The 27,557-nt window shown below is 36.6% G+C and overlaps 6 protein-coding genes across 11 annotated transcripts; 4 read left to right on the forward strand and 2 right to left on the reverse strand.

The window, feature by feature from the left end:
- The first annotated feature begins 1,435 nt into the window (after positions 1-1,435).
- Positions 1,436-5,498, forward strand: LOC117619684 (protein ALP1-like). Its single transcript, XM_034349690.1, has 2 exons — positions 1,436-1,906; positions 4,284-5,498. The coding sequence occupies exons 1-2, from the start codon at positions 1,768-1,770 to the stop codon at positions 5,351-5,353; spliced, it is 1,209 nt and encodes a 402-aa protein (XP_034205581.1). The 5' UTR covers positions 1,436-1,767; the 3' UTR covers positions 5,354-5,498.
- Positions 5,499-5,530: 32 nt separating this feature from the next.
- On the reverse strand, positions 5,531-7,202 carry LOC117619685 (actin-depolymerizing factor 2). The gene is made up of 3 exons (XM_034349691.1): positions 7,061-7,202; positions 5,996-6,261; positions 5,531-5,901 (listed from the first exon to the last, which is right to left on the reverse strand). Exons 1-3 carry the CDS (start codon positions 7,061-7,063, stop codon positions 5,751-5,753), a joined length of 420 nt encoding a protein of 139 aa, XP_034205582.1. The 5' UTR covers positions 7,064-7,202; the 3' UTR covers positions 5,531-5,750.
- A 521-nt stretch (positions 7,203-7,723) lies between these two features.
- Positions 7,724-11,313, reverse strand: LOC117618708 (transcription factor bHLH111-like). 5 transcript variants are annotated; one of them, XM_034348413.1, is made up of 10 exons: positions 11,027-11,313; positions 10,514-10,666; positions 10,308-10,368; positions 9,614-9,729; positions 9,327-9,418; positions 8,809-8,991; positions 8,628-8,708; positions 8,452-8,517; positions 8,289-8,348; positions 7,724-8,112 (listed from the first exon to the last, which is right to left on the reverse strand). In XM_034348413.1, the coding sequence occupies exons 2-10, from the start codon at positions 10,560-10,562 to the stop codon at positions 7,966-7,968; spliced, it is 855 nt and encodes a 284-aa protein (XP_034204304.1). In that variant the 5' UTR covers positions 10,563-10,666; positions 11,027-11,313; the 3' UTR covers positions 7,724-7,965. The 5 variants fall into 5 exon arrangements, with proteins under 5 accessions (XP_034204304.1, XP_034204301.1, XP_034204303.1 ...); XM_034348410.1 differs by having other exon boundaries at positions 7,757-8,112; positions 8,628-8,711; positions 10,514-10,603; XM_034348412.1 differs by having other exon boundaries at positions 7,757-8,112; positions 8,289-8,345; positions 8,628-8,711; positions 10,514-10,603; positions 11,027-11,312.
- A 2,591-nt stretch (positions 11,314-13,904) lies between these two features.
- LOC117619252 (40S ribosomal protein S15a-1) lies at positions 13,905-15,867 on the forward strand. Its single transcript, XM_034349162.1, has 4 exons — positions 13,905-14,009; positions 14,654-14,794; positions 14,908-15,068; positions 15,521-15,867. The coding sequence occupies exons 2-4, from the start codon at positions 14,662-14,664 to the stop codon at positions 15,617-15,619; spliced, it is 393 nt and encodes a 130-aa protein (XP_034205053.1). The 5' UTR covers positions 13,905-14,009; positions 14,654-14,661; the 3' UTR covers positions 15,620-15,867.
- A 2,964-nt stretch (positions 15,868-18,831) lies between these two features.
- Positions 18,832-21,700, forward strand: LOC117619382 (ras-related protein RABE1a-like). 2 transcript variants are annotated; one of them, XM_034349321.1, is made up of 9 exons: positions 18,832-19,041; positions 19,141-19,256; positions 19,594-19,666; positions 19,835-19,935; positions 20,168-20,233; positions 20,488-20,585; positions 20,812-20,874; positions 20,956-21,051; positions 21,231-21,700. In XM_034349321.1, the coding sequence occupies exons 2-9, from the start codon at positions 19,184-19,186 to the stop codon at positions 21,306-21,308; spliced, it is 648 nt and encodes a 215-aa protein (XP_034205212.1). In that variant the 5' UTR covers positions 18,832-19,041; positions 19,141-19,183; the 3' UTR covers positions 21,309-21,700. The 2 variants fall into 2 exon arrangements, with proteins under 2 accessions (XP_034205212.1, XP_034205213.1); XM_034349322.1 differs by lacking the exon at positions 20,168-20,233 and having other exon boundaries at positions 18,871-19,041.
- Positions 21,701-22,972: 1,272 nt separating this feature from the next.
- LOC117618604 (2-oxoglutarate dehydrogenase, mitochondrial-like) lies at positions 22,973-27,182 on the forward strand. The gene is made up of 8 exons (XM_034348244.1): positions 22,973-24,578; positions 24,772-24,998; positions 25,090-25,422; positions 25,555-25,801; positions 25,930-26,058; positions 26,146-26,361; positions 26,474-26,597; positions 26,715-27,182. Exons 1-8 carry the CDS (start codon positions 23,031-23,033, stop codon positions 26,954-26,956), a joined length of 3,066 nt encoding a protein of 1,021 aa, XP_034204135.1. The 5' UTR covers positions 22,973-23,030; the 3' UTR covers positions 26,957-27,182.
- Positions 27,183-27,557: the final 375 nt, after the last annotated feature.

The raw sequence follows: 27,557 nt of genomic DNA on the forward strand, positions 1-27,557 counted from the left end.
TGGTTTTATTTGAAGATGGGCCTAACTGAACCTGAGCCAACCCAACCAAGTACATTAGAACATTTGTAGGCCGAAGTACTGTCAGATATGCAGTCTTGTGGGGCCATGCCTATGTATACTGTACACACATTTTTACGTAGGACAAAAATGGCTTCTTATTTTCTCTAAATAAGATCATAATTTTTTATTTTTTATTTATAAATAAGATCAGAAAAAGTTTAAGAACACTGGTGTGATGCGTTCCAAAACTTATGATATGTCTAATGAGCTCCCAAACCATCATGGATCCTTAACCAGCATGAGCTGAGACGAAAGTTCACTCTATATTTTCTTTCAATCTGTAATTCTTATTACTTGGGAAAAAAAAAAAAAAAAAGATTGAACCCTCAATTTTCTCACCCTACCTAGAATGTATGTCTAAATTTTACATAAAATGAATTCATTTACCCTCCATTTGAAAGGAGAAAAATAACTCAAAATTTAGCCAAACCTAAAAAATTGAAAAGGATTTAGCTAAAAATCGAGAGTTTTATTGAGAATGATATAATTTGGTTACATATAAATTTAATGAAGTATATATTACGGTCTTCAGTTTTTTTTATTGGAAAAAAAAAATCAAATTAGAAGCTGTTAAGATGAGGTGGAGAAAAGCTTGGAACTAGGTTCAAAAGTAAAATTGTAAGGAAAAACAAAAAAGACAGATTTGGGTGCTGGGTCAACCATCATCCCTTCATAAATTAATGACAACAAACATCCCATTTCCTTCTTACAAGCACGCCAATATTTTTTGGCTGCCATTGGATGAATTTTTCCACTTCAATTTTAACTTTGATTCACCAAATACATTGCTGGTAAAATACTTCAATGTTTTTTTTTTTTTTTGTTTACAATAATATGTGAGTATCATGCAAACTCATAATTTTTTCATTTACGGCACAAAATAAGTAAATAAATAACAATTGGTAGTGAGTGGAGCTTTGTAGAAGAAACTTTTTTTTAATCAATGAGGGACGGGAATATGGCTTATGGGGTCCAGTTAGTGTAAAGTCCTTAGATTTATAGATTAATGATTTTAGGTTTAAATTCTGGTGAAACATTGGCAGTGTGTGTAAGAAAACTCTCACCTCCTTTCCGATGTTGACAAAAAAAACCGAGAGATGGTAGTTTCGAACATAAACCTCTTGTAAACTTGAGAAGAAAACTATCATTCAACTAAAAAAGAAATTAATATTTTTTCGGTTGTTCAAAAAGAGATATGATATAATAAATAGACAAACAGAGCGAAAGAAAAAGGTAGGAAGTCCCTCAAGTCCAGAACTTAATATTCATTGTCTTGCCCTGAACAAAAATACCAACCCGCGTCACTTGCAATCACAACTTGTTTGGCTCCCTCCACACCACTCAACCTTCTCCTTCACGTATTTTTCTTCAACTTTTTAACACTGGCATTGCATGCTTTGAAATCCAACAAAATTTAGCACCTGTATTTATATGTCGCGCATCACATATATGTATATATATACAAAGTTACAAACCTTCATCTTCTAACCCCACCCTTTAAGCCAAACCATCTTCTTCCACATATATAACATATATGCATCATGTTCCTTTTGCTCAACATCTCTGTTTCTTCCATTGTCTTCAAATTGGAGGTTTTTGATTAATGGGTTTTCTCCGTCTCCCTCTGAATTGTATGAGATTCTTTAATTTTCTTGGTTGACACTTGAGCCTTGACTTGCCCGGGTTTGTTTTCTTCAAAGTTTTGAAATGGGACCCGTTAGAGGGATGAAGAGGAGGAAGAAGGCAGAGAAGAAGGTTGACCAGAATGTGTTAGCTGCAGCTGCTTCACTGAGTTCTCAACCCCAGCCCGTTGATTGGTGGGACGACTTCTCTCAGAGAATAACTGGTACAAATATTCTTCAAGTGCTTTGTGTTTCGCATTATCTTTTACTTGGGTTGTTGGTTAATTTGTTTTATTGGGTTGACTGTAAATATATGCATTGGTTTGGCTCTCAGTGGGTATATCTGGTTTGTTGTTTATGAGTATTTGATGATATATTAGGACTTGGGTCCAATGCAGTTTTGAAGAATTGGATTGATTTTATAATGCATGTATGTTTGTTGTGATTGTGCATAAAGGATTAACTTCAGCAAGTGGATTTCTGGTATATATTATTACAATCTAACAGTTCTTAGCTTCTGTTGATTTGATTTATCGCGCTCTGGTTTCTCCTACCTCATCAATATTGCTCAGACAGAACACAGCATGCCTAGTGTGGTGATAATTGAAGCCACCATTTTAGGTTTTCCTTGTATCAGTGAAATCTAATGACATAGGTTAATACTCAATTCTGTTGTTAACTATAAGATTGAGTTTTTATATTTATTATTTCCTTGAAATAAAATGATGCAAATTAAGAACTTTGTTAGCAGTTTCCTGATTTATAATTCTGAAAACGATCAAGACTTTCTTTGCTGGTTATGTTATTGTTGTTTTGTTGATTTTTAATGTCTCTATTAGCAGGCAATCCTGTTAGTGTTTATAAGAGAAATTTGGTCTAAGTATGTGCTGAAATTCCAAAACAGGCTACATCTAGTTCTCAATTATTAGATTGTTAGATTGTAGTAATGTATGATGATGTATGTTTTTCTTGAGATAAGATTGCGGTAAACATTCATAGTATATGCATTTTCTTCTCTTCAGCCTTTTTGTATATTATCTTGATACTATCAATTCAGGTTCATCATCGTGAATATGCCCTGTATTCTTGATTAGATTCTGGAAAGCCTGTTTGTATGCTTGACCACTGCTTACTTAGTTACCCAACATATAGTTATAGGGATCTCTTGGTATTGGCTATGGCTTTTGCTTAGTGTTGTGCTATTTCCTAAGAACAATATATGTTTGGATGAGGGGTCACTATAATTGAAAAAGTAGCCGTCCTGGATTCTTGATTCTAAGCCTTTTTGGGATTGGACTGGCCAAAATCAGTACTGCAAAAAACTGAAACAAGGTGAGAGGACTGATTTGGAAAACATTTGTAGGCAAACAAAGAACAATCTGGCACATATGTTTTGTTTTCGTTGTGTCCTGAGATGACAAGATTAGGTTCAGAAGTCTCATTTGTTAGTTGAAGAGATTTATTCTGATGAGATGTTGATAAAAACTGTGCTCTTTATCTTCTTGTATGTTAAGTTAATCTATAAATTTCAAATTCTGTTGACAAAGATATCCTCTAGGTTTGGATTGTTCTAATTTCTTTGTTTAAAACAATACAAAGTGCTGTTCTTTAATGAAAAAAGTGAACTTATTGCACTTTTCTGTACTTTTCTTATGAAATCAAAATATGCAGACTTCTCAATTGAGTCTTTCCAATTACAAATGAGATTGCTTTCCTACAGAGCATTTATCTCTTATATGCTGCTCTGTCAACCATTTTAGGGGGATCCATTGTGGGAAGCTCTACCATTCCTTGGCCTGATCAGGTGGGAGAGTAGTTCACAGAACTAAAAAGCTGCTTGTTTAGTCCAAAATGAGAGTATCAGTATGCTTATCTGGATAGAGTAGGTAGCATAATCATTAAAAATGATGATGGGAATCTAGCAAACTAATTTTCTTTGGTAGAAGTAAAAAACAATCAGTTGTTGTGGTTTGTAAAAAATTAAGAAGAAAAGGAAACAGTCAGCAAACGAAGACTGAAACAAAGTAAGCAAACGAGAATAAGTACAGTGGCGTTATGTGCCTTTTCATTTGGTGTTCTTTTAGTGTTTAAAAATATGCTCATTTTATCATGCATTCAATGATTTTGGTTTGTGCAGTCTTATTGTTAAGAAAGAAAATTTTCCCAGAATAAGTTTGAGGTCTCCTGCTAGTTGTACAGCAGAAAGGCATAAGGTTTTAGCGATGTGATTATACCAAATACCTAAAGCCCTGAAAGATTAGCTTTCAAACATTTGCTTAATGAAGTAATTATTAGTAAGGAATTGATTTTTTTGTAATAGTTTAGCAAATAACTTTTTTCAAAAGTCTTGCTATGTGAAATGACTTTTGGTTATGTTGTTGTGTGAGGAACTTAAATTTGCACCATCTTCTTTTTTGACTTTGCTTGTGTTCGAGTCGACTACAATTTGGACTATATCAAAACTCTTAACTCTTGCGATTAAATGAATTATATCCTCTTCTACAAAGGTTTCTAATCTTTTGGTTCTGCTATGGGAATTGACATAGAGGTTCTGAAAACTCACATTGATAAATGATTATATTTTTGTTCTCTACTTTCTAGGCCCTTTATCTCAATCAAAATCAAAAGATAGAATGAAATTTGAATCTGTCTTCAAAGTTTCGAGAAAGACATTCAGTTACATCTGTTCACTTGTAAAGGAAGATATGATGACTAGCAGCTCAAACTTCAGTTATTCAAATGGAAAGCAGTTGTCTCTAAATGACCAAGTTGCTGTTGCTCTTAGGAGGCTTAGCTCTGGTGAGTCCTTAGTGAGCATCGGTGACTCATTTGGGATAAACCGATCAACCGTTTCTCACATTACCTGGAGGTTTGTGGAAGCAATGGAAGAAAGAGGGCTGCACCATCTTTGTTGGCCTACAAAGCATGGTGAAATGGAGGAGATAAAGTCCAAGTTTGAGAAAATCCGCGGCCTTCCAAATTGTTGTGGTGCAATTGACATCACACACATCCTGATGACCCACCCTACACCGGGCTCACCAGATGATGTCTGGCTCGATTGCGAAGAAAAATGCAGCATGATCTTACAGGCAATTGTTGACCCGGATATGAGGTTCCGTAACATTATTACAGGATGGCCAGGAAGTTTGAGTGATGAGCTAGTCCTTCGGAGTTCAGGTTTTTTCAAGCTGTGTGAAGAAAGAAGTTGTTTAAACGGGAAGAAGTTGGTGCTTTCAGAAGGAACAGAAGTAAGAGAATACATAGTTGGAGATTCTGGTTTTCCTCTCTTGCAATGGCTTCTCACTCCTTACAAGGTGAGAGAGCTCTCAAACTATCAGTGCGAGTTTAACAAGCGGCTCTCTGCGACGCAGATGGTGGCACGCAGGGCGTTGGTGAGGCTGAAGGAGATGTGGAAGATAATTCAAGGGGTAATGTGGACGCCTGATAAGAACAAGTTGCCAAGGATTATTCTGGTTTGCTGTATTCTGCACAATATAGTTATTGATTTGGAGGATGAGGCGCAAGATGAAATGCCCTTGTCTCATCATCATGATTCTGGTTACCGGCAACAAACTTGCGAATCTGCTGACAATACTGCCTCTCTCCTGAGAGAGAAGCTTGCTATTTACTTGTCTGGAGAGAAGAACCTTGCTTCAGTCTTACCTGGTTGAAATCGGAAATCTTATAATCTTTTGGGGAACTTGCTTTTGTAGAAACTACAGTTCTAAATATAATTTTGGCTGAATGAATCTCTTGCTCAAATTGTGTTTCTTTTTCACATGGGTTTTTTAAAAAACATAATTCAAGGGTTTGCTTTGTTTCTTTTGTCATGCAAAAAACGATCGATGTTATTGGCAACAGAAAAAATATATATGTATATATGCAAGCTGGGCAAGAAATCCACACCAGAATGAGGTAACCAAGAATCCACGAATTACAAATCACATTCTCAAAGGCAACGCAATACAATAGTAAACCAAACTCAAGTCCATAGACTATAAACAGGTCACATAAAAACCATATAGTATAGAGACGACCCCCTCCAGTTGCTGAGCTGATGCTTAACATTCAAGTCGCCCGGCTTCTAATAACATCAAGGCCCATTTCAGTTGGATCGGTAGCTTGCAACTCTACCTGAATACCGTCCAACTCTCTCTTAAACCTGTCCTTCGAACTAGCATAGATCATTTTGCTTCTCACCTTCGATGTGTCAGGGGACCTTCATACATAGATCTTAGAATGAGTGCCCCGATCAAAAGGAAGATAAAAGAATAATTACAATCAGAGTCAAACTCTAAAAGTCTAATTATTACCAAGCAATGAAAATAATCCGGCTCTTCTGGCAGTTCTCCTCAGTCACATAATCAAAGTCATAGACAGCGTATCGGCATTCATCAGCAGGGAGGCTTGCAGAGAAATCCTCGTAGCTATCAGCTGGTTCACCCACCTTTTCCACTATAACCTGCTTTTGCTTCTCCTCTATCTTGTAAACTATGAAGCGGTAAGTTCGTTTTGCCTTCAATTCTAAAAACTTTAGCTTGCATTCATCATGCACAGCCATCCCAGACGCTGCGTTTGCCTGGAGAAATTTAATCGATACCGAATTGCATCAAACACCAACAAAGCATCACTAGAAATTCCTATAATTACACCCAAAAGCTTCTCCAAGCATAACTGTTACATATGCACCCGAAAGTTTGACACCAATCAAAATCCCAAACATCCTAAAACAGAACACACACTGCTTTTCTTCCCCTCGGCTTATCAACTCTCACTTCATAATTCAAACTACAAATGCTCATGAGTGTCTTCAAGCATATCATAATTCAAAACTATTAACAAAAGTAAAATGAATGATGAAGCACAGGCATACTGATATACTTACCCTTTAAAAAATTAAGCACCACTACTGCCAAGCAAAAGAAAAAAAAAAAAAAAATCCATATGAAGGAAAATCCTGAATATAGCCAGGAAATAAAATCTTAGGCTGGGTATTTTTGGCCATTGCAGTAATCATACTATATGTGAATCAATCAAAATCAAAATGCACACTGGCACTGCAATTAAGCATGAAGACAATAACGAGAGGCTCAAAAATTGTAGAAAACTCATGAATCAATCATGATCAAGTAAGTCGAATCATACGATTGAATATCACGACTGAATTGAAAACTAACACGCTATCTCACGAAACTTATACTCCACCACAGACGAATTTCACAAATTTTTCCCAATCAAGCAGTCAAAATTACAAAGATCGAACACCAAAATCGCAGAGATTATACTAAAGAGAATCGTTAAGCAAACAAAAATTTAAAATAATAACACTAGCATGCAAAACCCTATAGAGAGAAGCCTGAAGTAGAGGAAGTACTCACCATTTTCCCGAGAAATGTCGAGGTAGAGAGAAATGGGGAGAAAATCTAGGGCTCAGAGAGAGAGAGAGAGAGAGAGAGAGAGAGAGAGAGAGAGATGGATAGGCCTAACGGTGGGGAGAGGGCAGCGAGTCGCGCCTTGAAAATATGGAAGGCCTTCGCGGTCGGTAGCTCCTGCTAATATCACCGTGGTCGGTGATCCAACAATACGAGGACACGTGTTGTACGTTGTTGAATAGCGTGCAATGCGAGGGATGTCATGTCCCTTTACGTCTGATGTGGGTTACTTGGGGGCTGCTACGACTTCGTTTGCCTTCATGGATTTGGCCCAAAATAGTTCCTGGTCCAACATTCCATGCATGTTTTTTTATTTTTTTTTATTTTATACAAACGATATTGAGAAATCGAGAATTACACATGACTTTGATGAAACTATATTTAAGCCAAAAAGAGAGTACCTGCATAATTTTTTTTTACTTATTTGGTTAAATTGTGTTTATATTACAAAGGAAAAAGAGTCTCATTTTAATTTATGACCTTGAGTCACGACTAACTTGCTTTTTGTTAAAGAACTACTTGTACATCTTTTCATCTCGTGTTTGATCAAAATAGCCAATCTTTTTGTTAAAGAATCACTTGTACATCTTTTCATCTTAACATTCGAGCTTTGTTCTTATTCTCTTTGATATCGAATAAAAGGAGTATGAAATGATGTAATATTAGGACTTGCCCATAAAACCGAAGCTACTCAACACATCACCTTTTGTTATAATTAAGTAACAAAGTGGGGCAAAAGGACCTCTCTTTGGTGCAAGATTAATATTCTCTCAATTCCCTCTTCAAATCAACTCTAAGAAGGAAGGGATTAAAATTCTATAGTTCAAAATAGTTGGGCTGGTGTTTATAGATCAGTACAAGTTATTAGCTATGACAATTTTTCTTGATGTAGCAGCATGATCAACACCCTCTTCCATGGTCACTTTCTGAGTAACAGATACAGGAACCAAACAAAGGCCTTTGCTTCTGAGGTCGAGCACCTGCCGGCTCCCACATTCCTGTTCACAATTCCCAATATAATTTGTAAGGAAAAAAATTCAGGGTTAGAGGGTAGAAAAACTTGTGTGAAATGGTATGACAAGTGAAAAAGTTATCACGGGTAGAATAACGTGATTAGTCAGTATAGCAAAACAGTGCTATTCCCGTTCACGCACAAATTTAAGTGATTGCCTACCTGTGTGTGAAGAACTGCAGCATTCTTGTATGAACTACTAAACATCCTTAGCAGATTCTGCTAAAAAAAAAATTAAAAACAAAAACAAAACCCAAGAAACAAATTAGCACTAAAATTTATATGCAGCATAAAGAAGTGAACATATTGTTAGGTCTATATAAACCTGAATTTGTTCTTGAAGTAGCATGATATAAATGGAAGCCTCTTGAAGAACTGAGGCAGTGTCAGTCTGCAATGAGTTCAGAAGCCTAATGTAATTAATTTGCAGAAAAACAATATTTTTTCTATAATTAGAAATCTAGATATATATTTTTTTTGTATATTCTGCAAACTGCTAACCTTGCCATAGGGGGAAACCAGTTTCTGAAGAACCGTGATCTTGTCACTGAGCTTTTGGCTTCTCCTCACAGGCGCATGCAACTTCTGGCAAAAGCAGCAAAAGCTCAACAACAAGGCCAGAATAACTTAAATGAAGAGATAAATTAATGTTAAATTAATTTTGTTTTTTTATTTAACAGACCTTATTGTTTTGTTGTTGCATTGAGGTTTCTTGGCACTGTTGATGCCATTGTTGTTGAGAATTTGTCACCTTGCTTCTCTTATTTTGGTTCCATTCGTTTAGAGCTGTCTTGTCACCAACCAGACCACCAAGGTCATCAACCTCAATTGGACGTTTCCTTGCATTTTGTATGGCCTGGAAATACTTCAAGGGAACAAAAAGAAAAAAATCAGAATAAAATTAGTTCTAGGATTTGTTATCACCTCAGTTGTATTATTGTATAAATGTGTGGTCCAAATTGATAATCGAACAATAGAAGATGAATGATTGTCTTGTTACCGAATTTACTTTTCGTATTTTAACTTAAACATTCATAAGTATACATTTGTCAACTGTTGATTTGTGTGAAACCTATCGTGACACTCATATCAACAACTAACAATCATGTGAAGTAAATCGCTTGATATTTGAAGTGAATTGGGAAGTCTTGCTAGTTTTTTATTAAAATCTTAGCTACCAACTAAAGAAGATCAACATACTGCTTCAAATTGGGGAGATGAAATCTTCTTGTCCAGCAAGACTGGCTGCTGGGAAACACCATCATGGTATCTGAATGCACCAGATGGATAAGCTGCAATCAAAGAAGGTAATTCATTAAACCCAGAGTTCTTGCGAGTCAATTATTAGAGTTTACTAAATTACAAAATGTTTGATGAGGGTAGGTGGCAAGGACAAGAAAAACTGGGGAAAAAAAATTTTAAATTAGGCCAAATTAGAAAAGTTGTTCCTCAAAACAGAAACATATGGATAGGGAAATAAACCAAACCTGGTTGATAAGCAAGGAGGGATGATGACTGCAGAGGAGGAGGAAGAGAAAAGTCGTCTCCAGCTCTGCTATTTTGGTTGTCACTTTCGAATGCCTTGGACCCCATGTAAAACCCACTGCCATATTTGCCATGACCAATTAACTTCAGTTTCTTTTTTTTCTTGAAAGAAAGAAAGAAAGCAGAAGAGAAGGTTGCATTATTGTAAGTGGGGTTGGGGGCCTAATTAACTTATTTTGTAGAGGCAGCATTTGGATAAACTGTGTTTGTACAATTACTTTAAATGATCCCAATAATGGTTTTGATACTTTGTTGTGAAGTATTGAAGAGAAGATAAATCAGTAAATCAAAGCTAAGCTTACCAAGAGAGGTGAATTCTAAAACATTTTCTACTGCTGGAGGGACGATTATCAGTCCCGAGATTTTTTTTATTTTATTTTTATTTTTATTTTTTTAAAGACCTTTTCTATTAAGAAAAGCGATAACATATTAAATCACTACACTAGTATAGAATATTGATGCATACAATTACTTTTTCAAACTTATTTGTACATTTGAAAGATACAGAAACTATGGAAAAATAATCCCTGATCATTTTAAAGACTGGTATAATTTTTGAAAATAGGGAGGTTCATATGATTTCCATTATAAAAAAAAAATTGGGATACAATTTTGAAAGGGAAAAAGACTACTTACAGCCTTCTGTTCATGTTGACTTGAGCATCCCAATTTGACATCTGAACATCAATATTGTTTCCTGAAGACACAAAACAATCACTGGGTGGTTACGTAGAACCATCTTCATCATATACAAGTTTCTGCAGAGCCCCAATGCCCTTGTGGTCAAATTAAACAATATCAATCTATGCTAATTAAGATTTGTAAATTGTAATGATCATTACCGAAGTTGTAAAGATGGGAGGGTACAGATGGAAGAAGAGCGTTTCTCATTGAGCCCAACAAATCCACTTCTGCAGAGACAGATAGCCCTTCTGTTGATGTTTGCACACACAGATCAGAAAAGCCTTATCTTGCCAAAGTGATCCTATCAACTTCTGAACACAGAAAATGAAAACACATAAAATAAAATAAAAAACCGAAGTTGTCAAAAATGTTGTCTAATTGGAAGCACAATGCATGCACACAGAAAATGTGGCCTTGGAGTTTCGTTAAAATTCTTAATCAAACTAAAAATCCAGCACCAAGCACGATCGAAAGAACGAAAATAAAAACCCAGTACCAAGAAAAAGTTACCCAAGGAAGCATTGATTCAAAGAAACTAATTAGCCCCGAAAAAAACCAAAAACTTTAAATATCAAACTGGATTAAGAAACACACAAGTCAGAACTGAAATGGCAAGATTTGGAGCCCAAGATTACTCTGAAAACATGATTCAGAACCAACTGAATTCTCACCTCTGATCTCAAAAACTCTAAACTAAGAAGGGTTTGCCAGTGAAAGAGCCAAGAACAATGAGATGAGAATTTGTCCAAAGGTGGAGGTATATATTCTGCAGTGGAGGTGTGAGCTTATTGTTCCTTTTGAGTGTAACAACGGTTCTTATCCTTAAAGAGAAAACGTTGGGAAGACAAGGTTATATGTAATTGGTAAGAAACTGCATGATCATGAAAGGAATATGAAACGTCCAGATGACTCAGAACCTTAAATTATATAATGCCATGGGGCGGCTCTCTCACTCTCTCTCTCTCTCTCTCTAGCTACCAAGTTATCTGTTTGCTTTCGCTATCACTTAACTTGACTTGCTTTCTATTAATAATATGCCTCGAAAATGACTGGTTTTTTTTTTTTTTTTTTTCCAGCAATTGATTTGTATAAATTTAATCACGCTGCCATAGTCAAAGCTTAATCGTATATGTACAAACAAGATGATGGAAAGTTAGATAAATGAGTACATGTTGACTCGGTTTCTGTTCTGTTCCAAACTCTGCATCATACACAGTTTTAAGTTGATCCTTTTTCTTTTTAGCTATAAACTACCAAAGATTCGATTAGTTCCGTGTGATTGCACCACCGTACGTAATGTTACTAATTCACTTCATAATATTATGCAACAACAGACTGTCACACCTAAGAGGGAACTACAAAATGAGGGATATACAGTGAGAGGTTAACAATTTTGGGTCACTTACTGAAATGAAATATGGGGTTTAAATTTTGGTCATTGCTCTGTTTTTGGCATTTGTGAGAAATCAATCCAGATCATATATGTTTGTTTCCACAGTCTGTCACGTGAACGAGTCTCAGAAGCCAGTTCTAATTTGGATATAACAGCTAGAGAAAACTGGCTAGTTATACAACTTTGGAAGTCTCGGCTGGTAAGCAAAGGAGGTCAGATTTGCTACTTTAGTACTTGGTCTAATTTATCTGCTTTAGCTGGTACTTTTGAAAATGAAATGTTATAAGTGTGTACAAACAAAATACTATAAAGCCATCTTAATTAGTAGATCATGAATAAGCCAACGCTGATCAATATGAAAAGAGAGAACGTTAATGTAAAAGGTATACACCGCGTGATATGTAAGTTTCTCTCGAACGTTAACGTCAAAGTTATACATTGTGTGACATGTAAGTTTCTCTCGAACGTTAACGTAAAAGTTATACATTGCGTAACATATATAAATTTCTCTCGTTGCCCATAGTAAGATAAAAAGAACTCATAAAAACCAAGAATTATATGCAAGTCAAGAATACAGATAAACAAACCTCTCCTAATGTACTTTGTCTTCCAGTGCCTAGGCTCATCGAAGCTTAAGTTTGACCTCTTCCTACTATGGGGTTGACCAATGTTCATACCCCATACAAATGTACCTGTAGAACTGCAAATTAACAGCATCATCATCTTATATATATATATATATATATATATATATATATATTTTACTTTTAATTAATTTCCTTTGCAACTGCAAGTAGTTCTTGTTTGGTTGGTGATTCTCGGACCGTCCTTGATGTTAATTCTTAATTAATCCTATATTAATTATCAATAATTTAGTTCATATAAGATAATAAAGTAAATATTAGCACGACTAAATAAAGTCCTATAACTGTTGTTATCCTGAAATCTCTACATGTTATGTTTTTTTCTGTTTTTATTCTCCTGAAAATTAAATAATTATAAAAAAATAAAAACTAAATCAGCCTCCTGTCTTTGGTGTGCAAAATATTAACAATCCTCAAAGCGACTACGTGATGACATGTGGACAATTGTTCAGCGTCCAATGTGATAATCAAGTTGGAGTAATTTGCATGGTTTGAGTCTGTGACTGCAGAAAACAAACCTTATTCTTATGTTGTTATTTGAGGGAGAGTTTAAAAATAAAAAATAAAAAATAAAAACATTATGGTTGACCAGGTTGAAATTTGGGAGGTCAAAGTAGGAGATTGTCATTTAGGTCTTGTTTTCAACCTTGAAAAAATGAGTTGAAATTCATTTACATGAATGAGTCTTCTTCCCCATGCAAATATATTATTATGAGATTTTGCATGGTCTACGGTTTGGGTGTATATTTTAATGAGCTTTATGGATCTATACGGTCTGTATTTTTATGAAGTCAATCCTCTCTCTCTCTCTCTCTCTCTCTCAAATCGAAATCCAATTTATTATAAGTTAGCCATATGAATGAATCGTCATGTTTACGATAACCATTTGCAGGCCCTTATATAAAAGGAAATGCTACTTCGCATGCACATATAATTAGTGTTCTAGAAACAATTAATAATTCTATTTTATTTTGAAGTGAATAATAACCACAACTTAATTTGGTTTTGTTACCGAAGTTTGAAAGGGAGAGCAGGAAAAATTCACACACAAGTATCATGAGAGGTTTAAAAAATAGAGAATTGTGAATGATACACCAAAAAGTTATTATGGACTCGTTAAAATGCAACTTTTCTCTAACATTTTCATACGAGAGGAATGCATGATGACTTTTTAATGTTAATAATTTGTCAAAACATATTATAAAAAGTAAAGTTATATATTTATTGTGACATAATAAAATGGGACTATAAACTCATAACTATATCTCTTAATTTATTCCTCAATCTCAGACAAATCATAGTAGTAATCTATTCACCAATTTCAATCTCCTTTAATAACCAAATACAAATACAAGTACCCAATTTGGGCTGCATAACTCCGGCCCGAACTTTAATATAATTGGGGCCGTTGCATGAAGAGAATGGGCCTAACAGCGAATTCGATCCTAAGGAAACGACGACGTGTTGAACCAAATAAGGGTCCGTAAGGGCAATTCAGTAAAAGGCGCCCTCATTCCCACCAAATATATGTGCTCGGTTTCACTAACTCGTTCCTTCTTAAGCCCTAGAAACCCTAGCTCTCGGAGGCGCCTCTGCTGATATTGCGCATCTTTTCTGGTACGTGAAGACTTCACTCTAAAACTTCATTCTCTTCATCAATAAGTGAAACTGTTTCGATCTGTGTTCCTTTTGACGCTCTTATTTGTTCATGTATGACCCTTTTCATTTATTTTGGATGATTTTTTGAGGTGTAGAGTTGATCCTAACACATCTAGATCTATTGGATATTGCTTTGATCAATTTGGTTTCAAATATGTTTTGATTAGGCGCCTGTGTAGTTGTGATTTATGATTTGATGTGTTTCGCTGGATTGAAATGCTGAAACTTTTTTTCTGCTCAAGGCCAAGTGTTTGTTTTGTGTTTTAGATTTGTAGGAATAGATGTTCTGGAATTGGGTTTAACAAATTATGAGCCTTAAACAAACCACAATAGGTGTTTATTGAATCTTGATTAATATGTTTGACCCAGCTAGAAATGGGAAAAGGGATCAAACTACCAATATGGTGGTTGATTGCGTTTATTATATAATTAGTTAGACTGTAAGATTTGACAAGTGAATCTGTGTAATTCTGGTCCCATTGAGTAGGAACACATTGAAATGAGGTTTCTAATTACGTGTTTCTGTTTATCTCATTTGTTTTACTTTAATTTTTTTTGTGCAAAACCCGATGATCTTAATGAATTCTTTTTATAACATGCAGAAGCGACAATGGTGAGAGTTAGCGTTCTGAACGATGCGCTCAAGAGCATGTACAATGCAGAGAAAAGGGGCAAGCGCCAGGTCATGATCAGACCATCATCCAAGGTCATCATCAAGTTTCTTTTGGTGATGCAAAAGCATGGTATGTATCATTTATTTAATTCTTATATTCGCCACTTAAATAATTTCCCAGTTGTTTCTTAGTTGAAAATTTTCTGATTATATAGACATTTATGCTTTTGTTTCTCTCTATAGGATACATTGGTGAGTTCGAGTATGTTGATGACCACAGGGCTGGTAAAATTGTGGTCGAACTGAATGGACGGCTTAACAAATGTGGGGTTATCAGCCCTCGTTTTGATGTGGGTGTTAAGGAGATTGAAGGCTGGACTGCAAGATTGCTTCCATCTAGACAGGTTAGCCAGTTGTTATCAGTTAACTATTTCAAGCCTAGAAACGTGTATATTTCTTGATGGGTTCCTGTTGAGTAATAACATTGTAGTTTGGATTCGTTAACATGTATATTTTTTCAATAAACTTTTAGAATGTAGAAAGATGTGCAGGATTAGGTCATTATATTTGGTTGATCATGTTAGTGGTGGTGATTCATATAGCTCTGTAGTTGGTTCCCATTTGAATCAAACGTTGAGATATCCTGTAATATGGTTAATGTGTTATAGTAATCTAGAACCCTTATATCGATTTCTAGTCTGGTTTGGATGTCTCATTTGATTCCCTTATTATATCGATTTCTAGTCTGGTTTGGATGTCTCATTTGATTCCCTTATTGCGTTTCATGGTGTGCAACTGTGCCATTGTGCACATAGCTTATTCTGCTGGGCTTATGGTTTTTTGCTTGAACTTGCAGTTTGGATACATAGTGCTGACAACATCTGCTGGCATTATGGATCATGAGGAGGCTAGGAGAAAGAATGTCGGTGGTAAAGTGCTTGGTTTCTTTTACTAGGCAAGGTTTATTCCAGGAATGAGAATTGAGTTTTCCCGCTAATGAAGAGCTTTTGGGTGTACTTTTGAACATCATAGGTTACTTCTATGTTTCAATTTGTGTTTGTTTTGAATGCTAATAGAGGTTTTTACTGGAATTTTATTTGCTAGAATTTATCTTTAAGTGTTTGGTTATCCATAGTGCATCTGGTGGTTGTGGCCTCAGTCTTAAATATCTTATGAAATCCAACATTTTTGCATCCCGCAGAATAATTTTGAATGGCTAGGTTTTTATCGCAATAATGAATGAATAGAAGTTGTTGTGTTGCAGGCGGTGCTTTGTTTTCTGCATGTCATGCAGAGACGTTACTTTTCCGGGTTTTAATGGTATTTGCTCATGCATATGGTTTTCAAAAAGGAAATTAGCATCTCCTTACCGATCAGTTTATCTGCTATTTAAATGCGGTGCGGTATGACTACAATTTCTGTTACCCTTGCTGTCTACTACATGCATTTCTTGGGTGGGCTTGAGAATTATAAGAGCCGACGAATTTTATGTTTTTGGCTTCAAAGTCAGAATAAAAAAGATTTTATTCATGTTGTAATGATTCGTTCTCGAGGTTGTTGTCAACCTTTCCACAAAGTTTCGTCATGGTCAAGTTTGGGTAATCAAAATTGCTTGTGCAGACTGTAAAACCATCCAATTACTTATACGTCTTCAGTTTAAATGACATGGGAAATGATTTCTCATCCAATCTTGTCCGTAAATCAAACAAGACCTAAGATTAGGCGGGCAATAATCAGGGACGTTCAAATTCCAATCCATTGTGTTCAAGCAACTAATTCGTCTGCTATTTTTGTTTCAATGATTCAACAGCGAGTAATTCGATCTGTTATTTAATGGTTTTTTGGTCTAACATGGGATTCTCAGCTTAAATGGTTAAGAGCTTACAAGGGACTTGGGGGAGCTTAAGCTTATACATGCGACATGGTTTTGTTTATTTTTTTTCTTCATCTTCTTCAAGGTTGGTTTAAGGTTGGCAATTAGCTTTTTTAGAAAGGAGGGGAAGGGGACGAGTGATAACCATCAAATCATACAACTACTTTTTTTCGTGCTTCATGTCGTCTTAACATCATTATTTGCATCGCTTTCAACCTCTACTCAATTAATGGTCCGCATGGATCTTAGACATCCCACAATTAAAGATCCATGCTGTGGTTAATATAAACACAAAAAAACACACTATATATAAAAATTATTACAAAATTACATACAAACCCAAGAGAGAGAGAGAGAGAGAGAGAAAAAAAAAAAAAAAGAAAAAAGGAAAGAAGGGAGAGAGAGGAGTTATGTAACGTTTGAGAATACAAGAGAGAGAGAGACTACATGAACCAGCCGAAGATCTTTATTAGGAGGAGAGAATGCTAATGAAATAGCATTAAGGGAACATACGTGAACACTGGATTTTCTTAAACCATAATATCAAAGTTAACACAAAGAGAAACACACACTTGTTGAAAAACTGCCAAAGATCTGTAGTTGCCCTATCATCAAATCAAAGCCAATATGACTTGTTCAAGTTTCAATTAGCTAAGCTTTCTTTGTCGTCTGCACTGCATCATCATCGTCGCCTTTGTTGGTAGTAGTAGTAGTAGCAACAAAACCACCAACTTCACCACCGACGGTATCTCCGCCGCTCCCGACTTCCATCGGTGGCCGGACGACGAAGAAGTAGCAGAGATGAATGAGATGATGCAGAAGCAACAAGACGAGAGAATGTGTTGTTGATAGATGTTGGAAAAGGTTACAAAGAAAGAGCAATGTGTTGTGACGTTTTGTAGGGGCAGGGAAGGTGGGTAGAGGATCTTCTCAGCATATGCTCTAAGCATAACTTTTGTGTTCCTTTCTATAGTACCTTTTTCCTCACTGTTCATTGTTTTCAATTACTCTTCATTATTTTTTATTTTGGCTACAGTGTTCCTAACTCTTGATCCAACGTTCTAAATTCGAATTTTCTAACTCTTCATCCAACGTTCTAAATTGATATTGTCTAACTCTTGTTCATTTGTAATGTATTTTTTTTAAATTATAAATAAGCGATAGCTTAAACTACAAAAGAGGGGGATTTCTCATATACACACTCTGATGTCATATGGATTCAAACTTGAGACCTCTGGTTTGCAAGTCAAGTTTCTTTTCCATTGGGTTAGACCCCATTGACTTATTTTTATCATTTTTCAATAACAAGGAATTCGACATAAAATCTTTTGATAAATTTCAAATACATGCAATCACTCGCAAATGTTTTAACTCTTCTTTTATCGTATTAAAATGAACATGGAGAATTTTGAAAAAACCTTCCCTTTTAAATTTATTTGATTTATCAAGAACTCAAAGCAACAAATTATTAAATTGTTAAGCTACGTGAGTTTTTGGGCTTTTTCCGGACAAGATCCAAACGAGGTTAACAACTGGGCTCCAAATTTAGACCCAAAAGTTCCAAAGATGAAATGTTGAAATTTAGACCGTGGGGGCCCAACGGGGCTTAGCCTAGTAGAAAAAGGACATTGACTTGCAAATTTGAGGTCTTATTTTCGAATCCCCAAAGCATCATAGTTGTGTGTGTTTGAGAAATTCCCCTTTCTTGTAGTTTAGACTATCGCTTATATTAAAAACAAAAAAGATGGTAGAGGGGAAATTGATAGTTTGTGTGCTTAATTTTTCAAAAACAAAGTTGAGGGTACGAATTAAAAGTACCGTACAAGTTCAGATGATAAATCAATAGCTAACCCTTACAATTTTGCCATAATATGAAAATATGTTAAATCATTAGCCCCATGTTTTTTGAACTTGAACTTTATCTATCAAGAAAAATATATATCTTTTGAACTTGATCTTTATCTATCATTATCCTATACAATCAATTTGAATTTCTTCGAATTTGGTATTTGTGTTTTATTATCCTTTCGCTGTGAATTTAATAAGTATTTTATCATATCACCAGATTTTGTTTATTAAAAAAAAAAAAATCAATGTGGGGATCCATTTCTCTAATTTTGTGCTTAATATTTCCTTTTTCATATTGGAAATACACACTGGATTTTGCTCAATATAAAAAAATATTAGGTTAAAAATAGTAAATAGATTTTTTTTTCGTTTGTAACATTATATTTCACATAATATATATGCAAAGATGACATAGAAAAAAAAATATATTTAGTTTTTTAGGCGCAAAATTATGAAAAAAATAAAATGAACGCACATAAATAGCAGAGAAGTCATTCAGTGAAGCCGGGTGTACGGAGACGCAGAGCTCCGCATACAGTAGAGAGTGATCCACGTATTATACAGAGACAACCAAGGAGGTCCTGAACCCGAAGAAGTCCTCTCAAATTCATTGGATCGCTTTTCATGTCCCCGACCATTGCTAAGCTTCTTCACAGGTTTCCTCTCTCTCTCTCTCTCTCTCTCTGTGCGATCTTCTGCAGTTCTATGAATTTTGAATTTTTATTTTACTGTTTTGTTTTCCATTTTGGTTGCAGAACGAGTTTGATTTGCAATTTGGGTTGGTGATAGAATCAATCCATGGCTGCGCCACCGGCAAGGGCTCGGGCCGATCACGATTATCTCATCAAGCTTCTCCTTATTGGCGACAGCGGTTAGTTATTGTTATTGTTTGATATCCTCCTCTGTTTGGTTCCCGAGAAAATTATGGGAGAAATGGGAGTTGAACATTTTCGAGATCTAATGTGTTTTTCCTTTGCTTTGGTATCAGTGGGAGCCAATGTGCTTTTCTTTTCATGTGACTGATCTATTTATTAACAAAATGTCATTTTTCTCAAAGTGTTTTTAGTTGCAGAATAATGGGTGTGTTGAAATATTTAATTGTGTCCAGTTTGAATATATCCAATTTTTTATAAACGATTGTGTTTAAGGACCTGACTGTATGTGTAATTTGTTCATGAAAATTAAACATTTTCAGCTGAATGTTTCAGGTGTTGGGAAGAGTTGTCTGCTTTTGCGTTTCTCTGATGGCTCCTTCACAACAAGTTTTATCACCACTATTGGGTTTGTATACTTGGAAACCGTTGAATTTTTGTATATGGAAACTTTTAGCATTATGAAAAAGTTTAATGAATTAATATTTTAAGTCAGTGGAGACATGGTCATGACGTGCTTTCTTGTAGAAACTCAGCTTTGTTTAGCATCTCTTTTCTTACATATCTTATTTTACAGGATTGATTTCAAGATAAGAACCATCGAGCTTGATGGCAAACGGATTAAATTGCAAATCTGGGATACAGCTGGTCAGGAACGATTTCGAACAATTACTACAGGTATGTGCTTGATATTTTACAAATAGTTAATTTTAAATAGGAAAACGCAAGTTAGATGCTGCCATTTGGACGAGAGGAGAAATCTGAGTTAACTACTTGTATAGGTGGTACATAATTCATTCATACTAGCTCGGGTTCATTTTTTAGAGATAATTTTGATTTTCTTCTTGAATCACGTCCCCTCTTACTGTAATGCAGGAGTTTTCTTATGTATTTCTGTTATGCTCTGCAGCTTACTATCGAGGAGCCATGGGTATTTTGTTGGTGTATGATGTTACTGATGAGTCATCTTTCAACAGTAACTTCTCGTTTTCCCTTGCCTAAGCATATGAATTTTGGATAGCATGCCCATTTTGTTTTTATCTTAATTATTTCAAATCTTGTGGATTGGAATGTAGACATTTCAATCTCATGGTTCATTTTGACTCTTAGTTCTACTTTCCTTGTGGTGGATGGTTGAAATTTGCCTTGTTATGGTGGCACTTCTTTCATCTGGATGATTTTTATATTTGTATCTAGTGCTTCTTATGGTAATTGTCTATTCATATGCAGACATTAGGAACTGGATTCGCAACATCGAACAACATGCTTCTGTCAGTGTCAACAAGATACTGGTGGGAAACAAAGCTGATATGGATGAAAGCAAAAGGGTGTGTAGTTTGTATTTTTTCACTTACAGGAAATGCACTTCTTTTTTAACCTGGTGGTTGGTCACCTAAAAGACTAAGAGGATTAGATGTGGATGAATTTAGTGCCCTGTTGGGTTCAACATGACGGTGCTAGACTCGTTCACTTTGTCCCTCCCTACCTCTTTTTGCATGTGTTTGTGTGTATGCACATGCCCAGGCTTTATCAATGAAATTATCTGTTTTTTAGGCTGTGCCTGCATCTAAGGGTCAAGCTCTTGCTGATGAGTATGGTATCAAGTTCTTTGAAACTGTAAGTAATAATAAACCTTTGGTACTATGACTACATAAGAAATTATATTCTGTTTATATATTGAAAGAAACTGTTCCGCAGAGTGCAAAGACAAACATGAATGTGGAGGAGGTTTTCTTTTCAATAGGCAGAGATATCAAGCAGAGACTTGCAGAATCTGATGCCAGGGGCACTGAGGTGTTTTTCTTTTCTTTTCTATTTTTCAATAGTAAAACTACCTTTCTTATTTGAACTTTTGTGTCCTCCGTTTTTTTCTTTAGCTTGTCAAAGTCAGTATTTTTTATGCTCTTCAAAGTGGGAATAATTTTCTTTCCCCAACTATTCTCTTAACTCCTCATTTTGTTTGATGGTTTCAGCCTCAGACACTTAGGATTAACGAACAAGACAAAGCTGCCGGTGGTCAAGCTGCACAAAAGTCATCTTGCTGCGGTTAGTAGAAAGAGGGAAGATTCTGTTAGTCGTACTGATTTGGGTTTGAGGGGGAACTTGATAACTTTATGGTGGCCGCCTCTCTTAGATCTCTCGACTACCAGCATTAGTATTAAAAGTAGTTTTCATTGTTACTTTATTTTATCTCAAATGTGGAATTTATAATATGACATTTTCCACCCTTTCGTCGTTCTGGTCTAGGGGGATTGTTGTCATTGCCTCTGTTTGCTTGCTTGTCTCAATGTAGATAGAGATAATTAGGTCCGAGCTTCTTGTCAAGAAAAATGCTTTAGGTGTTTCCTTTGCCTAGTTTAACTGATATTATAAAGTTTCTCGTCGAAGTTCAAACATTGTGAATTTACCTTCCTGCAGTAAACCCGGCTCATATTTACTTCATTACTCATTGTTTCTCCACATTTTTTTTATAATGTACCGATACTTACAATACACTCGATGAACCGATCCAACAACCTGGCCAGAACCCAGTTTCTCTCGGATTTGGGTGAGAGAGGAGAAAGATTTAGCAAAATGTGCATATGTGCATATTGGCAAAATGACATTTCTTGCAGCAGAAGGTATCCTATATGAAATATGCGTCCTTTACGTGAGTTATTTAGAGAGGGCTAAAGAACACCCCAGATAAAATATGCTTCACAAAATTTTCTATTTTAAGTAGAACTTTATCAGAAAATAAGAACCAACCATTCATAGGAAGAAGCATGCCATAGTTTCTACCTGTTAATTTTAGGGTTTACCAAATAATAGGTCTTTAGTTGTATTATAACATGGAGCAGGACATGCCAACACAGCTTCAATCCAATTACAACATGTGTGATGTAATATTGCTTCAAAGAAGGATAGGAGTGATGAACATAATGGAGAGTCCACTTCGCCATGGTCGAAACACGAACGGAATCTAAAATTTGCGAATCAGGTGCATAAACTTATGGTGAAATATATCTATCAGTTGCATAAATAAATACATGGTGAAATCTCTCCACTGTAACCATTGACGGGATATTAAGTACTGATCTGGAAGAGCGACTTAGAAATAGCTCTCCTTGCCGCAAACTATTGGAATACCTATGGGTAGAGTCCAACACACAAAACCAATAATCTGAAATTGGAAATTGATGGTGGGGCTCCTATGGTGTTTTATGCCTAATAAAACTCACTTACTTACAAAATCGTTTTGTGAGTTTCATTGTTATTTGGGTTTAATTATGAGGGTATTTCAGTCTATTTAATTGGATTCTTTTGGCTATTTATGACAAAACCTCCATTTTGTGATCTCATTTCGAGTTGAAGTTAATGCACTCATATTCCAGAATGTGCATGAATGAATGTACGGATTAAAAAGGTATTAGCCTCTCTGCACGCGCTTCTGTCCTTGCGAAGGACTTGATAATGGGTAGTAGTATTCCATAAAATTAGGATTCATTATATGAATTTTCTTTTAATTTTATGAATTTACCATATTATCCTCATTTAGTTAATAATTTCAATTCTTAATGTTTACATTAATTAAGGGCATTTTCTGGTATTTTGAATGTTTCATCATTCTCTGCTTTTTGTTTTATATTATTATTATTATATATAGATATATATAGAATACGATCATTGGGAAACGTATTTGATTGATTTGTTTTTGCATGGTTTTGATTCATGTTCTGAACAACTTGTGATTGAGGTCTGAGCTTCGGAGGTATAATTTTCTGTTGGTAGCCATGACGTGGTTTAGAGCAGGGTCTCATGTGGCAAAGCTTGCCATTAGGAGAACTCTATCAAACAGTGGATCATATGCGGGGAGGAGGCGGCTCCTTCCGTCGCAAAATCGACACTTTCACACCACATTATGTAAATCAAAGGCCCCAGTTCCTTGCCCTGTGTCTCTCTCTAGGATAACTGATAGTTTCCTGGATGGAACCAGCAGTGTTTATTTGGAGGGGCTTCAGAGGGCTTGGGAAGCCGACCCCAACAGCGTCGATGAGTCGTGGGACAATTTCTTCAGGAATTTCGTGGGTCATCAGGCCTCTACCTCGCCTGGAGTTTCAGGCCAAACCATTCAAGAGAGTATGCGTTTGTTGTTGCTTGTGAAGGCATACCAGGTTAATGGTCACATGAAAGCTAAATTGGACCCTTTGGGTTTGGAAGAGAGAGCAATCCCAGATGATTTGGACCCTGGTTTATATGGGTTCTCTGAGGCTGATCTTGATAGGGAGTTCTTCTTAGGGGTGTGGAGGATGGCTGGGTTTTTAGCTGAGAACCGTCCCGTGCAGACCCTTCGGTCCATCCTGACCCGGCTTGAGCAGGCTTACAGTGGGACTATTGGGTATGAGTATATGCACATTGCCGATCGTAATAGATGTAACTGGTTGAGAGACAAGATTGAGACTCCAACACCAATGCAGTACAATAACAAGCGTCGTGAGGTTATTCTTGATAGGCTTATTTGGAGTACACAATTTGAGAACTTCTTGGCCACTAAGTGGACAGCAGCAAAGAGGTTTGGGCTTGAAGGTGGAGAAACTCTGATTCCAGGCATGAAAGAGATGTTTGATAGGGCAGCAGATCTCGGGGTTGAGAGCATAGTTATTGGAATGTCTCACAGAGGAAGACTGAATGTATTGGGTAATGTGGTTCGGAAGCCTTTGCGTCAGATATTTAGTGAATTCAGTGGTGGTACAAAGCCTGTGGAAGCAGTTGGAGGACTATACACAGGGACTGGTGATGTCAAGTATCACTTGGGAACCTCTTATGATCGACCCACTAGAGGCGGGAACAGAATTCATTTATCTTTGCTTGCTAATCCAAGTCACTTGGAAGCTGTAGACCCTGTTGTTGTTGGGAAAACTAGAGCAAAGCAGTATTGTTCGAGTGATGCAGACCGGACAAAGAATATGGCTGTGTTGATTCATGGAGATGGTAGCTTTGCTGGACAAGGTGTTGTCTTCGAGACTCTGCATCTAAGTGCTCTTCCTAATTACACCACTGGTGGGACTATACACATTGTGGTGAACAACCAAGTTGCCTTCACAACTGATCCAATGTCTGGAAGATCTTCACAGTATTGTACTGATGTTGCCAAAGCATTGAGTGCTCCTATTTTCCATGTAAATGCTGATGACATGGAGGCAGTCGTTCATGTCTGTGAGCTTGCAGCTGAATGGCGCCAGACTTTTCATTCTGATGTTGTTGTTGATTTGGTGTGCTATCGTCGATTTGGGCATAATGAGCTGGATGAGCCATCTTTCACGCAGCCCAAAATGTACAAGGTTAGATCATCTTACCTTTTCATTAAAATTTTGATATTCTTACCTGATTGAAGAAAAAAAATTGGTATTTTTCTCATGATAAAATCTCAGTCTCACTTAAATGTGTCATGGTATTTTATATTGAAAGTTTAAGTGCATCTATTGAGATGTGCAAAGCTGAGTCCTGAATCTTTTACTTACTGGGGGATTACAGGTTATCCGGAATCATCCCTCAGCTCTAACAATCTACCAGAACAAACTTCTAGAATCTGGACAAGTGACCAAAGAAGACATTGAAAGGATACAGAACAAGGTTAATTCAATTCTCAATGAAGAATTCTTGGCTAGCAAGGATCATGTTCCTCAAAAAAGGGACTGGCTTTCATCTCATTGGTCTGGATTTAAGTCACCTGAACAGATTTCCCGTATCCTGAATACTGGGTATAACACTGTTTTTCTATCAGTTTCACCTGTTCTTCCCAATATCCGATTTTACTTTATTGTATTTTAATGAATTTTATATCCCGTACAGGGTAAAACCAGAGATTTTGAAGAGTGTTGGCAAAGCAGTCACAGCCCTCCCGGAAACTTTTAAGCCTCACAGAGCAGTAAAGAAGAATTATGAACATCGCGCACAAATGATTGAGACTGGTGAAGGAATTGATTGGGCAGTTGCTGAAGCACTTGCATTTGCTACACTACTAGTAGAAGGTAACCATGTTCGATTGAGCGGTCAGGATGTTGAAAGAGGCACATTTTCTCATCGGCATTCTGTACTTCACGACCAGGAAACTGGGGAAAAGTATTGCCCTCTTGACCATATTATGGAAAACCAAGATGAGGAAATGTTTACAGTTAGCAACAGGTAATGAGCGATTACTTTTTCTAGTGTTCCCTTTTGTAAGGTTGTAGGACTGCCAGACACCACCATATGCTAAATTGGTGTTTTCGTTTTTAATTTGCCTTGTACAGAAGCTAATATTGTTTATATGTACAGCTCACTGTCTGAGTTTGGTGTTCTTGGATTTGAATTGGGCTACTCGATGGAGAGTCCAAATGCATTGGTAATCTGGGAAGCTCAATTTGGTGATTTTGGCAATGGAGCTCAAGTTATATTTGATCAGTTTTTGAGTAGTGGGGAGTCCAAATGGCTTCGTCAAACTGGGCTTGTTTTGCTGCTTCCTCATGGTTACCTTGGCCAGGGCCCTGAACATTCTAGTGCACGACTGGAGCGATTTCTTCAGGTATTCTTTTGTCAAATATGGTTAATCCCTCCTCCCCCTTTCCTTCCTCTCTTCTTCCCTTTTTTTCCAGTTTATACAACAGTAGTAGTCTCTGGCATGGATCCCCGTCTTAAATAATTTTATTACAGATGAGTGATGATAATCCTGTTGCCATACCTGAGATGGATCCCACACATCGGAAGCAAATTCAGGAATGCAATTGGCAGGTTGTTAATGTGACAACTCCTGCCAACTACTTCCATGTTCTGCGTCGTCAGGTGACTTAAAAGCTATTTCGTTTATCAGCATTTTCCAGTATCTTGAAAAGTTTATGCAGGTTCTAATGTTCTTGTCTCATTTCTCAGTTGCACAGGGAATTCCGTAAGCCTCTTATTGTGATGGCTCCTAAAAACCTGCTACGGCACAAGGAGTGCAAATCAAATTTATCCGAATTTGATGATGTGCAAGGCCACCCAGGTTTTGACAAGCAGGGGACCAGATTTAAGCGCCTCATCAAGGACCAGAATGACCACTCTGATCTGGAGGAGGGTATTAGACGTCTAGTTCTTTGCTCTGGGAAGGTACTATATTCAAGGAACAAATTATGACTTATATAATTTTATCTTAGCCAAGGAACAAATAGTTAATTCTATCGCGTGCGCTGTATTTCGGGGTTTCCTCGCTTGCATGCAGCTTTATTATGAGCTTGACGAAGAGCGAAGAAATGTTGAAGCAAAAGATGTAGCAATTTGTAGAGTGGAACAGCTTTGCCCCTTCCCGTATGACCTTATCCAGCGAGAGCTGAAGCGATATCCAAGTATGTACCTCGAACTTTCCATTCGAAAAGATCACATTGTACTAGCTGTGAAATCAAATCAGGTGATAAATTTTGCTGACACCATGAGGTTGACATTTCCTAATTTGATTCCTTCAGATGCTGAGATAGTTTGGTGCCAGGAAGAGCCAATGAACATGGGCGCATACAGTTATATTGCACCCCGCCTTTGCGCCGCCATGAAGTCTCTCAGCAGAGGAACGATCGACGACATCAAATATGTTGGCCGTGCTCCATCAGCTTCCACAGCCACTGGTTTCCCTCAGGTTCATGAGAAGGAACAAAGCGAGATTTGGCACAACGCTGTGCAGCCGGAGCCAATTGAGTATCACATAATCTGAAGCCCGTGCATATCTATCCAAAACCAAACAATGACGTGTTTATAGATCCTTACATAATACTATATCTGAAGTTTCCTATCCTGATTTTTTGTTGATCCAAATGGTGATTTTTCACCATGGTATTCCAAGCAAGCCGAACGGCGTCTCAAAGAGTAAGATTTTTTTATTTTTTTTGCCTTCTCTCATGTGATGATGCACAAGTGTTTTTGAGATTAATGTCAAGATGCTTTATCATTAAATAACACAAGATGCTTTATCTTCACAGTATTTTACCTTCCTTTATTAAATCTTTGCTTGTCTTGATGTGGATAGAGATAATCAGGTCTGAGCTTCTGGTCAAGAAAAGGTTTTTTATTTGCCTAGTTTCACTGATATCGTAAAGTATCTCTTCAAAATTCAAACATTGTGAATTTACCTTCCTGCAATAAACCCTGCTCGTATTTACATCATTACTCAGTGTTTCTCCACAATTTTTATAATGCACTGACACTTAGGGGTTGCAATGAGTGGTGTCGTGTTGAGGTTGCACAAGAGTAATGGGTTGGTGTTACCATAACGAGATGACTCATTGCCAAAACCCACTTGTTTATTAATTGTGTCT

Source organism: Prunus dulcis, chromosome 2 (genome assembly GCF_902201215.1).
Source record: "Prunus dulcis chromosome 2, ALMONDv2, whole genome shotgun sequence".
NCBI lineage: Eukaryota > Viridiplantae > Streptophyta > Magnoliopsida > Rosales > Rosaceae > Prunus > Prunus dulcis.